The following is a 13710-nucleotide window of genomic DNA, read 5'->3' as shown; positions in this document are numbered from 1 at the left end:
ACCACATTTTTCTTATTGCCTATATAACATCTTACCCTGGCACACTTCTGAAGCTTCTACTCAGAGGCTGAATTGGTAGACTGGACCTCTTTCCTTGTGTCTGGAATCTTATGGAGCTCCTCAAGAATAAAGGTTATTTTGAAGCTAAAATTTTAGGCTCAGTAGTAAACAATTTTTATTACCACTTCAGCCTTGAGTTCTCAAGCCAATCAAAAATCAGACAGGCAGTTAATTTGAGGGGGCCTTCTCTCCAGGGTGATCTCCCAAAGATGGTTTCACACAACTAGCTGGATACTGACACTGGATCAGGATATAAAAACCACTCATGGGGAAACCCTTGGTATGGGAGGATTGTCTCTGAGGGAACTACTGGGCTAATGATATGACTTTGGGAAAACGACTCAATCTCTAAAATTCTGTGCCTTTATTTGTAAAATGAAGGGTTAAAATAAGTGATGTTAAGGTCCTACAAAGGTGTAAAATGTCATATCTAATAGTTTTGTGTTTTCTTCTAGATTGCTCAAAAAAAATTCTTGTCAATGCAAATGTTAAGTATTTTGTACCCTAATCAAGTACAAACTAAAGTCATACTCTTTTCTTAAAGAGGAATCTGTACCTCATCACCAACCTCATCATATGCATAAAACTGACTGCATTCAACAGCATATGAGATGAGAAATAGTCCAGGTCAATGAATCAGGCAGGGTTGGCAGGAGACAGAGACACATCTGTTATTTAAGAATTGTTAATCAAGGGCACCCCGGGTGGCTCAGTGGTTTAGCGCCACCTTAAGTCCAGGGCCTGATCCTGGAGACCTGGGATCAAGTCCCACGTCAGGCTCCCAGCATGGAGCCTGCTTCTCCCTCTGCCTGTGTCTCTGCCATTCTCTCTCCCTCTCTGTGTTTCTCATGAATAAATAAATAAAATCTTAAAAAAAAAAAAAAAGAATTGTCAATCAAATACTGAAGACTGAAAATGCAAGAAGGGGACACTGGGGTATCCTAGTACGAAGCAATTATCACTCCTAGGGCTGGGGAAACAAAGGGAAGACTAGTAGTTATTACGATTTAGAAGCTCAGATAAAGGATTCCCCAGAGCTGGCATGCAGACTTTTGTGGTAGGAGTGTGGGCCAGCTGGTGCCAATATCTCTGAAGGAGTGTGCTAAGGCTAGTTCAAGATATGAGGAAAAAATGTAAACTAAAATAAACTGCTGCTACTCAGGTCAACTGCAACTGCCAGGGCAAAGGCCAGTTTCTGCAGACCAGAAATAGGAAGCAAACTGTTAAGTCTCTTCTTCCTTCTCCAGCCTTCCAGTCTCTTTCTAGCATCCTCTATTGGCAGAGCCTAATAGGGAGCAAACTACAAGAGAAAAATGATTTGCCAAGTCCCAGCTCTAGTATTACCACAGTACAGAAAAGCATGTTTGCTTCTGAGAGACAACAGCCTATGAGAAAGATCTGGAGAATGATTTATATAGTATGTCCTTGTGGCAGCACTGAAGGATACAGAATCCTTCCTATAGGGGACCTGACCTCCCCTTTAATCAGACACTCCAGGTCTATGGATTGGCTTGTATCTGTAAACTGGGTGAAAGGTGGTAAATCTCTGCTGCGATGACTCAAGTCAGGTTTCTGGCTCCAGACATTGAGTTTTTCCTTCTAAGTAGTTTATGTAGCATTTAATAGGCTGCCCATCTGTTTTATTCCTAGAGACACTGTAATCCATTAGCCACTGCCAAAAATCCTCGTGGGCCAAAACATTCTCTGCATTGTCCTCCACTGCCCATTATGGAACATATGTACACCTTGACTCCTGTGAGGTGCCGCTGGACCTCAAGTCAGGAGCTCCCACCATCATAAACAGCCTCTAGGAACAGAGATTTTCAAGGATATGAGTCTCCTCTCAGCAATTTACTTCTCAGTGCCTTCATGAAAGGTGTGTCTTCTGTGTACTCTTAAAGGATGCAGTAGGTGGGTGGGTGTGCAGTTTGCATGTAATAAATCCAGTCCAATATTTCTATCTTTCTGAGCATTCAGAATCCTTCCTCATCATGCCAGGAAAGTTCTAGCACCTTAACCTTAATACATATAGGCCACCACCGAGTTTAAATTTCAGCCAACCAAATCTGAGTTAGTACCTTAGATTCAGACTTTCCTAAGAACACACTCAGAACACTAAATTTTATCTGGGGCACCTGGATGGCTCAGTAGGTTAAGTATCTGGCTCTTGATCTCAGCTCAGGTCTCGATCTCAAGATTGTGGGTTCAAGCCCCGCATTGGGTTCCACACTGCATGTGGAACCTACTAAAAATTAAATAAATAAGGGGGCACCTGGGTGGCTCAGTGGTTGAGCGTCTGCCTTTGGCTCAGGTCGTGATCCTGCAGTCCTGGGATCGAGTCTCACATTGGGGTTCCACAGGGAGACTGCTTTTCCCTCTGCCTTTGTCTCTGCCTCTTTCTGTGTCTCTGATGAGTAAATAAATAAAATCTTTTTAAAAATAAATAAATTTAAAAAATAAGTAAATAAGTAAACAAATAAATTTTTATCTGATTTAGTGTTACATTCTATCCTTCCTGGCCTAACCTACTTATAATCCATTCTCACACATACTCCTCCTTACCAATGATACAAATTAGCAAAATCTTGCAAATCTTAGAGGCTAGGCTCTTTCCAACTGGGTTGGATTTTTGTCCCTGTTCTTTGGAGCAGGAAGAGATCTGGGCTTTGCAACAGGTTATAGAGATAGGTCTTGAGTACAGATATCCTTTGCAAAGCATTTACTCTGGGCAAGGTTATTACAGGACCTCCAAGCAAGGGAGGGCCATTTTTCCCAGACATGGAAAGCAAAGCAGTCTGCTTCCATGAACAAGGGAGAGTCAGAGTGACTGGGATTTCAAGATTCTCAGCTTTAGCCACGTCAGTGTAGATGTTCCCATTCCAAGTCTCAGAGCTCTAGTTCTTTCCACTCAGTGTCCTAAATGAGACATCAATAAAGTTGTATAATTCTATTATGCACAACTAAAATTGTACAATGTTTAGTTCTGTGGCTGTATGAAATAAAGTGCTTTAGAACTACAGAACCTCTCTGATTCTCTAAAGAGTTGACCCAAGTGTTTTAAGATTTTAGCTTGTCATTTTTCTTTCTGTAAGGGCTCCAGTGATCTCAGAAGCACCCATCCCACCCACCTCTCAGTCCTTATAGTCAAAAAGTGGTTTAGCTCCTAGGTCCCCCAATCACTTCCAAAATCATTTTATTACAATCAATCAAAGGCAGCAATTTGATTAATAGTGATGCCAATACATGCCGTGGATTACTAGGACCTTATATCCTTCCTATTGGCAAGGAGCTGAAGATGTGACCAGAGGACTCCTTGAGCCCATCTTTGAGAGTAACTCTCAAAGATCCCACTCTGAGTAACAATTTCCTTATTAATATCTTTTATAAGTCTAATCAGGAGACCAAAACCACACCGGTTATTTTGAGAATTTACTATGAATAATTGTTTACCATATGCTGAAGAGCTGAAAACGCAAAAGGGGACAGTGAGTATCAGGGAAGTAGTACCAGAAGAAAGTAGCTATCACTCCAAAACAGGGATAGAGGAAAGAGAACTACTATAGCTGAGAAATTTGGAGGAAGGACTGCTATGGAGCTTGGACTAGGATCTCAGGAAAGGGTATTAATATCTTTGAAGGGGTGCGATAGGCTGATTCTAAGAGAGTAAATAACTACAAACTGAAAAAATTAGGACCACTGTGAGGCACTATCACTGTGGTGAGACAGACAAGAAAAAGAATCACACAGGAAGCAGCAAGCCCTTTTGTCCTCTAGCCTTCTACTTTCCCTCCTCTGCTGCCAAAGCCTGCTAGGCAGCCAGCTAGCAAAGAAGAAATGTGGTTTAGAGGTTCTGCCCCAGATTCACAAGACAGCATCTAAAGGGGTGCTACGAAGCTGAGGGACAATTGCTTAATAATCTGTAGTCAAGAGGAAACAGGGAGCAGTTGCAGAGCCAGGGTCCCCGATTATTTGGATGTGTTAAAGGATGTACGGCATTTTGGTCTCCTTTCTGCACAGTGCCTGGCAAATATCAAGAGTTTAATAAACTTGAGCTATTAGAGCTCACAGAAACCACCATAGAGTTAAACAGAAATACCATACTTCAGTGGCATGATTCTTTGCTATTGCTATTGGGATTCCAATATTCAGATGTTCCTATTCTTTCTCCACTCCCACACAGTGCAAGCAGACAAGGAGAACAGTAGAAAGAAGCAGTGGGAAAGAAAATCAGAGCAGTACTGAGATAATGGCGAAGACAAAACCAGTAGGGATTATATTTGGGGAGGTTAAAAGAAAAATGACATGGGTGAAAAGCACAGTGTGGATTCATGGGTTTACCATCTGTCTGGGGGTACTATTAGAAAATTGTTTATATGAGATCTAGATGGTTTGCTTTGTTTCTACTCAATGACTCTGTTGCCTTGGCTTAAGTTAACAAATAAACATTAGTAGAATGTCTTATCTACATGGACAAAGCTAACTCCGGTAAAGGGAATGGTTGGGTTAGGCTCAAGATAACTGGTTAGGCCCAAATCAGAATGAAACTGACTGGCACTTACATAGTCTTGGGGCCTCAGCAATGCTTAGCCCAGTCTTCCAAAAATTCTACAATTAACCTGGCCTTCCACCCTCCCAAAATCATATCTAAATGGAGTGGTTAGGTAATCATTAAGCTTTCAAAACAAGTCTTAAACTTGGCAGAGCCAGAATTTGAATCTAGGTCTGTATGACTCCACTGTCTCCAAAGTCTGTCTCTTAACCACTACAAACATGAGGTACCCAACTACCCTCATCCACAGATGCCGCCATCATTATCACTCTGGCCCTTACTCATTTTCCTCTTCCCAATACTACAGATAGATATCTAAGAAATCTAATTAGTTGGCCTACAGAAAATTAAAATTTAAGGATATAATGCAATGATCAACTAGTTACCTATTTTCCTTAATGAAGGAAAATTTACATTCTTCTAAGAGAATAACACTAATATTATAGTGATTAAGAAACCCTGTGTTAAGACTGCTTTACTCACTTGGGCAACCAAGTTGCAAATTCCAACTGCAAACTTTCCTGAACAATAAACAGCAATAAAATTTGATGGATCAAGAATAACAAACTTCTCCCATCCATCCACAAACAAGGAATTTTCTGCTCTACAGCTGGCAGGGTGAGGAGCGGTATGGAAATATTAAAACTGGGCTTAGTTTCTAAAGATGGCATGTAGTTTCAGAAGTTAACAAAAGCTTGTTTCCTTTCTGCAAAGTAATTCCATACATGCGTCAAGGGATATTTTAAATTTGTTTTACTCCAGCTGATCTATTCACTGACACGCTTCCTCTGCCCCCCAGCTCATGCTGTATCCTTGAAATGCCTTCCATTCTCTACCAGACACACTCAACTTCATTTATTTCTCAAAATCCTTATCCTTCAATTTTCAGCTCAAGGGGCAGCCCTGGTGGCTCATTGGTTTAGCGCCTGCCTTGGCCCAGGGCCTGATCCTGGAGACCCGGGATCGAGTCCCACGTCGGGCTCCCTGCATGGACCCTGCTTCTCCCTCTGTCCCCCCCGCCCCCGTGTGTGTGTGTGTCTCATGAATAAATAAATAAAGTCTTAAAAAAAAATTCCAGCTCCTGTCTCTCTCCTCAGTGGATGAATTAGTAAGACGGTTTCAAATAGCCGCATTCATAGGCTTCTCTAAACATGATACGATGGCATCTCCTCGAGAGAGAAATTTTAGAGTCTCTGAGCTAGAACTGCTCAGGGATTACCTAACAGTCCATTCTCCTGGTCTCCACTGGGTAAACTGCCCCTACCCGTCAATGTGATTTATCTCAAAGGTCTTTTCCAGCTCTGAAATTATGACTTTCACAGTTCCATCGACTAAATGTTACTTCTAAAGGCGTGGAATGCATCTAGAAACCATTCAATTCTCACACGGTAACGGAGTTCAGTTATAAGTTGCGCTGAAAGCTCTGAGGCCAAGCGCTCGGTTCTGCCCAGAACAACAGTCAACTGTGTTCACTGTCCAGGTCTGCGCGCTGCACCGCAGGTGACGGACTCAAGCCTGCTGGACAAGCACTCTACACCTCAACGCCCGGACCAGGCCCTCACCGGCCGCCTTCTCTTTGAGGAACAAAGCTGGGCGAAATACCTCATTCCGGCACCACCCCCAGATGGGGGTGCCCGCAGCGACGGGGACGGCCCAGGGATGCAGGGAGCAGCGATGCAGGTGCACACCGCAACTTGCTGTCCTCCGGGGGCCGGTCGAGGTTCGCGGCAGCGGCTCCCCCGCGGCCCCAGGAGCCCCAGCCCCGCAGCACCCGCGGCTCCGATGCCCTCCCCCTCGCGGTTCTCCGCGACCCCGCTGCCCCAGCGGTCCGCCCCTACGTCCCTTGTTTCTAACCACGCGGTACTTACCATCCCAATACCAGGCCGGTGGTCACGATGAAGCAGGTAAAGACCACCGCGATGTAGAAAAGCGGCGAATACTCATACAGCGTAACCAGAAACACCGCAGCCATCAGGCTCTCCTATACTGAGCTGAGCCCCAGCCGCTCAGCCCGGCCCGGCCCCGCCCCGCCCCGCCCACCCGGCGGGGGGGTGGGGGGTGAGGAAGCCACTACGGCGCCTCGGAGCTGACAAACTTTGTACATACGCACTCGCCCCGGGTTCTCAGACTAGGCGTCCGGGCGACCTCGCCGGCTGCGGGAGCCGGACTGCCAATCACCACGGCGCCTGCAGGGCTGGCCCCGCCCCTCCGCTCTCGTCCCGAGCCATTGGCTGGGCAGAGGGGCGGTGCCCTGATTGGACTCACGGGATTGGTACCCAGAGAGCATCTGTCTGTCCCTGGGGTCAAGGCTTTTCTGCGGCAAATTCTAAATAACCCCTCGCGGCCTGCTTCGCCCCAGGCTCAGGTAAGGTTTTCTGATGACCCAGAGAGGAGGCACGGTCCGAAATCCACGTCACAGAGTCTAAATCCCGCATATTGGATCCGTGGCACATTTGGGACGAGGAGAAGAGAACCCGCCGGCATCATGGGTTCTACAAAGTGAAGCAACCCCGCACCGGCTCTTGTTTTATCTAGAAAAGTTACAATTAGACACTACGAAAGACCAACCGGAGTCTCACAAGCAGTGTGTACGATTCTTGTCCGCCTTTTCAAGTTGGATTTCATGATAGAGGAAAATTAGCATAGATTCTCACAGACGTAAATCAACTGTCCTCCCACATCCTTTTCCTTTTCTGCTTCCCCTACGTTCCTCAAATTAGAATTAGATATTTGAACTTTTAAAAAAGATTTTATTTATTTATTTGACACACAGAGAGAGCACAAGCTGGGGGAGCAGCAGGCAGAGGGAGAGGGAGAAGGCGGCTTCCAGCAGAGCAGGGAGCCAGAAGGGTGGCTGGACCCCAGGACCTTGGGATCATGACCTAAGCCACCCAGGCGCATCAATATTTGAGCTTTTCTGTATTCATTTTTACTTTAATGATAATTTTAGATATGTCTTATTATATATAAGGCTTAATTTATATATATATTTAAATATATATCATATATATATATATATATATATATATATATATATATAAAAGGCTTCTGCTCAAAAGGTATATATGTACCTAGCAGAAGCCTTTAAAGCCTTTAGGTAAAGAAAGGAGTGAAATGCTCATCCCCATTCAGCCTCCTCCATCCAGGTAGCCTCCCTGGAAGTCTCTCACACCTCCACTGACAGCCCTCAGTTTGCATTTAGCCCTTAGGCCACATCCAGTTACCCCAGAGACAGGGAAATGTCTTTTTATTCTGAGCAGCAACACCCCCTGCTACAAATCAGGGTTTTGTTATCAAGGAAGAAAGGGACAGAAGGCTGCAGAATGGATAACTAACTAGTAGCCCCTCCACACTCCCAGATCACTAGTAAAATTAATGCTGGAGACAGATGAGCTAAATTTGTTCTATGGCTTCACATATCTCTTGGCAAATGACCACATATTGTGTACTCTCTGGAGTAGTGCTGTGTAAGCAGTTCAGGTCAACAACATAATTTTTAACAGCTACATATATGATTTATGAAAGTATATGCTTTATCGTTGGACAACTTTTTATTATTATAAACAACACTGCAGTGAACATTCTTTTTTTTTTTTTTTGCAGTGAACATTCTTAAAGCTAAATCATTTCCTTAGGTGAATTCCCAGAGGTGGAACTTTTAGTTCAAAAAGTATGTACATTTTAAGCCTTTAGGGAAACAATGCTCTCCAGAAATATTGTACCAATTTATGCTCCTACCCTTTCATCCTCAGTTTTGCGATCATTTGAAATTGTCACTTAAAAAGCTTGGCCAATGGGAAAGGCAATTTTATTGCAATAAACAATAAAGAGTTTTCATGATGAAAACAGGGAATTCCAAGTTAAAGTGGCATATTAAACATATGCCTGTAATTTTGCTCTCTCTCCAAACTCCACTAAAACTACAATAAAGGGATGTAAAAAATAAATCAACAAGAATAGGAAATAAAATAACAGCAGCACATATTGGAAGATGGAAAACAGCTGAACAAGGATAATTCACTAACCAGGCCATGAAAGTCAAATCCCAACCCAGCAGTATAGAAAACTGACTCAACTTGATTTATACTGATGAACTTTTTTTTTTTTTTTAAGATTTATTTATTCACAAGAGACGCAGACTAAAAGAGAGAGGCAGAGACACAGGCAGAGGGAGAGGGAGAAGCAGGCTCTTTGCAGGGAGCCTGATGTGGAACTTGATCCCGGATTCCGGGATCACAACCTGAGCCGAAGGCAGGCACCCAACTGTTGAGCCACCCAGGCATCCCTACACTGAAGAACTCTTAAAAAGAACAGGAACTAACACAAATTTAACTCAAGACTTTATCTCCCTTTTGGATACTTGCTACCATTCAAACTTGTCACTTTACTTCCAACATTGGTTCTTTCTAACACATAACACATGATACATGATTTTGCAGGCAAAAATTATTTTTAGGGCAGCCTGGTTTAGCGCCGCCTTCAGCCCAGGGCTTGATCGTGGAGATCAAGCTTGATCGAGTCCCACCTCAGGCTCCCTGCATGGAGCCTGCTTCTCCCTTTGCCTGTTGTCTCTGCCTCTCTCTCTCTCTCTCTCTCTCTCTCTGTCTCTCATAAATGAATAAATAAAATATTTTTAAAAATTATTTTTAACATGTATCTTTTCTTTTAAAACATACCTTATTTCATTATACCACCCCAAATCCTTGATTGCCATGCTATATATCCTTGAGGATGAAGTGCCAGGTTCCTTGTTTGACATACCCACCTCTACATGATCTGACTCCTACTTACCTCTTACTCATTCAGAAACTGTTTGCTGAGTGTGACTTATGTATCAGACACTGTAGATGGCTTCAGGGAAACAATAATAAGCAAAAAATGACATATTTCTGTTCTCATGGAATTTATCATCTAATGGAAAAGACAAATAGTCAAAGAATCTAGAACAAAATATAAAGGCAAAATTATAATAAGTGCTATTAAAAAGAGGTACATGGACATATGAGAGCATATAATGGGAGAATGGTGAAACATAAGGAAGATCAGGGATGCCTGGGTGGCTCAGGGGGTTGAGCATTTGCCTTGGCTCAGGTCATGATCCCGGGGACCTGGGATCGCATCCTGCATTGGCTTCTCCCTCTGCCTATGTCTCTGCCTTTCTCTCTGTGTCTCTTATGAATAAATAAGTAAAATCTTTTTAAAAAATAAAGGAGACAAGAGAGACTGCTCTCTCTATGCAGGTGTATACAGAGAATAGTCCATGTGGGACACAGGGAGAAGGCAGCTGTCTGCAAACCAAGGAGAGAGTTCTCTCCAGAAAGCCTGATGATACCCTGATCTTGGACTTCTAATCTCAAGTCTGCCTGACTATCATAATACAGGGAGTGACATTCTGTTTGCATTTTCAGTCACTTAGGCTATGGTGTAGAATACTTATTGGAAAGAAGCTGGGTTGGATATGAGTGAATATGGGGATATCAATTAACAGATTCTTTAAAAAGTCTAAGCAAGAAGTACTGGTAACTCTGATTAAGATAGTGACAAGGATTTGCAGTCAAGTGGATTATCAGTTAGAAATCATTGCACTTGTAAGTGACAAAACCCGAAACAAAATAGTAATTCACTTGAGATAGAGATGTATTTGTATTTCAGATGAAAGTCTAGAGGTAGGTCAATGCAGGACTCCACAGCACAATGCAGGATTCAGGCTTCTATTTTTGCTCTACCATATGTAGCTCCCATTCCTAAGGTTACCTCATAGTTCAAGATGCTTGTTGAGCTCCAGCCATCATTTCTATATTCTTGCTAGCAGGAAGGAGGAAAGAGAGGAAGAATGAGACATCACTCCAGTTTAAGGAAACTCTAGGGATACACCGCTCATTCCATTGGCCACAACTCAGCCTCATGTCCACCTTTAACTGGAAGGGAGGCTAGAAAAATACAATCTTTGTTCAGGGCAGCCACCTCTGCTGTTGAACACTATGGCTCTTGTTCAGGGTGGTGCAGAGCCAAATGCAAATTCTCTCTCTCTCTCTTTTTGTTAAGGGGACAGAGGAAGAGAATCTTAAGCAGGCTCCATGCTGGGGCACCGAGCCCAACAGAGGACACTGGGGGTTGATCTCACAACCCTGAGATCCTGACCAGAGCCTACATCAAGAGTAGATGCTTAACTGATGGCCTCCAGGCATCCCTCCTCTCCTTCTTTCTTCCCTCCTCTCTTTCTTTCTTAAATGGAAAATGGACTACCAATTCCAGGCTCTTCAGCTTCTCCAAGCCCAGACCTATTTGGATGCTTTACTGCAACCCTCAGCCCCCACTGCCTTCTCATCCTGAGACTGCAGCCTGGAGGGGAAGCCAAAACAGAAGTACAGTGCTGCCTGCTGTACTTAGTCAAGCCCCGCCTTCCTGCCCTTCCAGCACATTGGAAGGGAAAGACTTCCCCTCCTTCCCACGTGGCAGATACTTGCCTTCTGTCCCAGCCTCGGTTTCCTCTACCACATGGCATAGACTAAATGCCACTTGTAATTTTGCCATGGTCTGGATTTTGAAATGTTTACAGAGCTTTAATTTTTTAAAAAGATTTTATTTATTTATTCATGAGAGACACACAGAGAGAGAGAGGCAGAGAGGCAGAGACACAGAGGGAGAAGCAGGGTCCATGCAGGGAGCCCGATGCAGAACTCGATCCCAGGACCCCGGGGTCATGACCTGAGTCAAAGGCAGATGCTCAACCGCTGAGCCACCCAGGCGTCCCTGACCTAGAGCTTTAAATGTTTATAAAACCTGGGGCACCTGGGTGGTTGGTTCAGTGGTTGACCATTTGCCTTTGGCTCAGGTTATGATCCCTGGGTCCTGGGATCAAGTCCCACCTCAGGCTTCCCACGCGGAGCCTGCTTCTCCCTCTGCCTGTGTCTCTGACTCTCTGTGTCTCTCATGAATAAATAAATAAAATCTTTTAAAAAAATGTTTTGATGAAACCTTCCTCAGTAGTGTCTGAGATTTTCTAGATTACTGTGTTTCTGGGGATTCAAGAGTCCTATTTCAGTAGCCAGAAGCTATATGCTTTCTTTTGCATTCCTAATATCACAGTTCTGTTTATCCTTTGAGTCTTATATGGGCTGACTAAGGAGAAAGTCTCATAAGAGAAATGCAAGCAAATATTAATGTGTTTTTAAAAAGTATTATCCACATCATATATTTTTCTTGGAGCTTGTTAATCCTTTCATTTTTAAAAAAAGATTTTATTTATTTATTCATGAGAGATAGAGAGAGAGAAAGAGAGAGAGAGAGAGAGAGAGAGAGAGAGGCAGAGACACAGGCAGAGGGAGAAGCAGGCTCCATGCAGGGAACCCAATGTGGGACTCAATCCCGGGTCTCCAGGATCACACCCTGGGCTAAAAGTGGCGCTAAACCGCTGAGCCACCCAGGCTGCCCAACCCTTTCATTTTATATGGTCTTTCTATAGCCTACAGTATTTCTCGGAAGGGCAAATTTATGTCTATTTTGAAGATACCAGTAGGAACATCATACGCATCATAACTCTGAGTTTTAAACTTTGAGACAACTATTGTACAACAGAACTGAATGAATGTCCGATTGGGTATGATCCCATAGATGACAGGAATTATGAAAAATCTTGAAAGTGATACCTTGGCAGAACCTGATTCTTGGCAGCCCACTGAACTTCCAACTCCCTCTAGTAAAAACTTCTTATGGTCTAAGCTATTTGGCTTCTGTCATCTATATTTGGAAGCTCAGTCCAACTGAAATGACACTGATGATTTATGTGGTACACGGTCTGTGGCCCAAAGCTTAGGACATTCATCTAGAATAGTGGTTCTTGACTGGGGTTGACTTCCCATTTCTATGCCCTGGCAACATTTGACAATGTCTTGACACATTTTAGTTCTCAATGGGGGAGGTGCTACTGGCCTCTAGTGTAACTCCTGTGACCCTGCATGGTGTTTGGTATTCTGCTAAACACCCTACAATACACAGCACAATGTACCCACAACAAAGAATTATTGAACTCCAAATGTCAGTATTGCTAAAGTTGAGAAACTCTGATACATAATATTCTTTTGGTTCTGGGCACTTCTCACCAAATCACTGGTTCCATATTGGTTCAGGCCATGTCTTCCCTGGATTACCACAAAAGTCTCCTAAATGGTTTTCTTGCTTCTCCATCTCCCATAGTCTATTTTTTTAAGCTTTTATTTATTTATTCATAGAGACACACAGAGAGAGAGAGGGGGGGGGCAGAGACACAGGCAGAGGGAGAAGCAGGCTCCATGCAGGGAGCCCGATGTGGGACTTGATCCTGGGTCTCCAGGATCACACCCCGGGTTGCAGGTAGTGCTAAACCGCTGTGCCACTGGGGCTGCCCTAGTCTATTCTTTTTAAAATTTGTTTTACTTTTTTAAAATTTAATTTTTCATTTCCATACAGTAAAATGTATTATGTCTCCTGTACCGTTAGCTTTATGAGTTTTATCCTGTATAGCGGTCATAGGACATTAGCACAATCAAGATGCAGAATGGCAGCTCAATTTTCAAAGTCTTTTTTTATGCTCTTTGGGTCTGTCCCTCACATGAGCCACTCTGGGGTTAATCTCAGTCTTGACAATGTTTTCTTTTCTATTTTTTTTTTCCAAAGATTTTATTTCACAGAGAGAGAGAGCACAAGCAGGGAGGAGGGGCAGAGGGAGAGGGAGAAGCCGACTCCCCACTGAGCTGGGAGCCTGATGCAGGGGCTCGATCCCAGGAGATCATGACCTGAGCCACAGCAGATGCCTAACCGACTGAGCCACCCAGGCGTCCATTGGCAATGGTTTCTATTGTAGTGAGTTCTCATAGTCTTTGCTGTGCTTCTGCAGGTGTGTTCTGCACACATGGAGCTGGGGTGTGTGCCTGGTGTCAGTTTCAATCTCTGCTCCTCAGAACTTCCCTTATGCTCTCAGACTCTCAGGTTTTAGGTACCTGTGCCCCTGCCCTGCTGAGACAGTGCTGAACATGGATTGGGATGGGTGTTGGCATCAGGGCAGAGCTAGGAGAGAAAAAAAGGGCAGGGGGGTTTGGGGGGGATTCCTTTCACATTCTTCT

General features: G+C 43.8%; 1 protein-coding gene across 2 annotated transcripts in view; it reads right to left on the bottom strand.

Annotated features, from left to right (window-relative positions):
* The window catches only part of CGRRF1 (cell growth regulator with ring finger domain 1), a 29810-nt gene extending 23159 nt beyond the window's left edge, over positions 1 to 6651 (bottom strand). The window contains exons 1-2 of one of the 2 annotated variants that reach the window (XM_077909349.1): positions 6478 to 6619; positions 2333 to 2467 (exon numbers count right to left, since the gene is read on the bottom strand). Coding sequence is in view for 1 of the 2 variants with exons in the window: in XM_077909348.1 (XP_077765474.1) it covers positions 6478 to 6581 (104 nt within the window). In the remaining variant the exon portion in view is untranslated. Of the gene's footprint in view, positions 1 to 2332; positions 2468 to 6477 lie in introns of both variants that reach the window. The other variant, XM_077909348.1, reaches the window with a different exon arrangement.
* Between the last annotated feature and the right edge of the window lie 7059 nt (positions 6652 to 13710).

This window comes from Canis aureus, chromosome 9, assembly GCF_053574225.1.
Source record: "Canis aureus isolate CA01 chromosome 9, VMU_Caureus_v.1.0, whole genome shotgun sequence".
In the NCBI taxonomy this organism is placed as follows: domain Eukaryota; kingdom Metazoa; phylum Chordata; class Mammalia; order Carnivora; family Canidae; genus Canis; species Canis aureus.
This window is presented reverse-complemented; position numbering and strand designations above follow the sequence as displayed.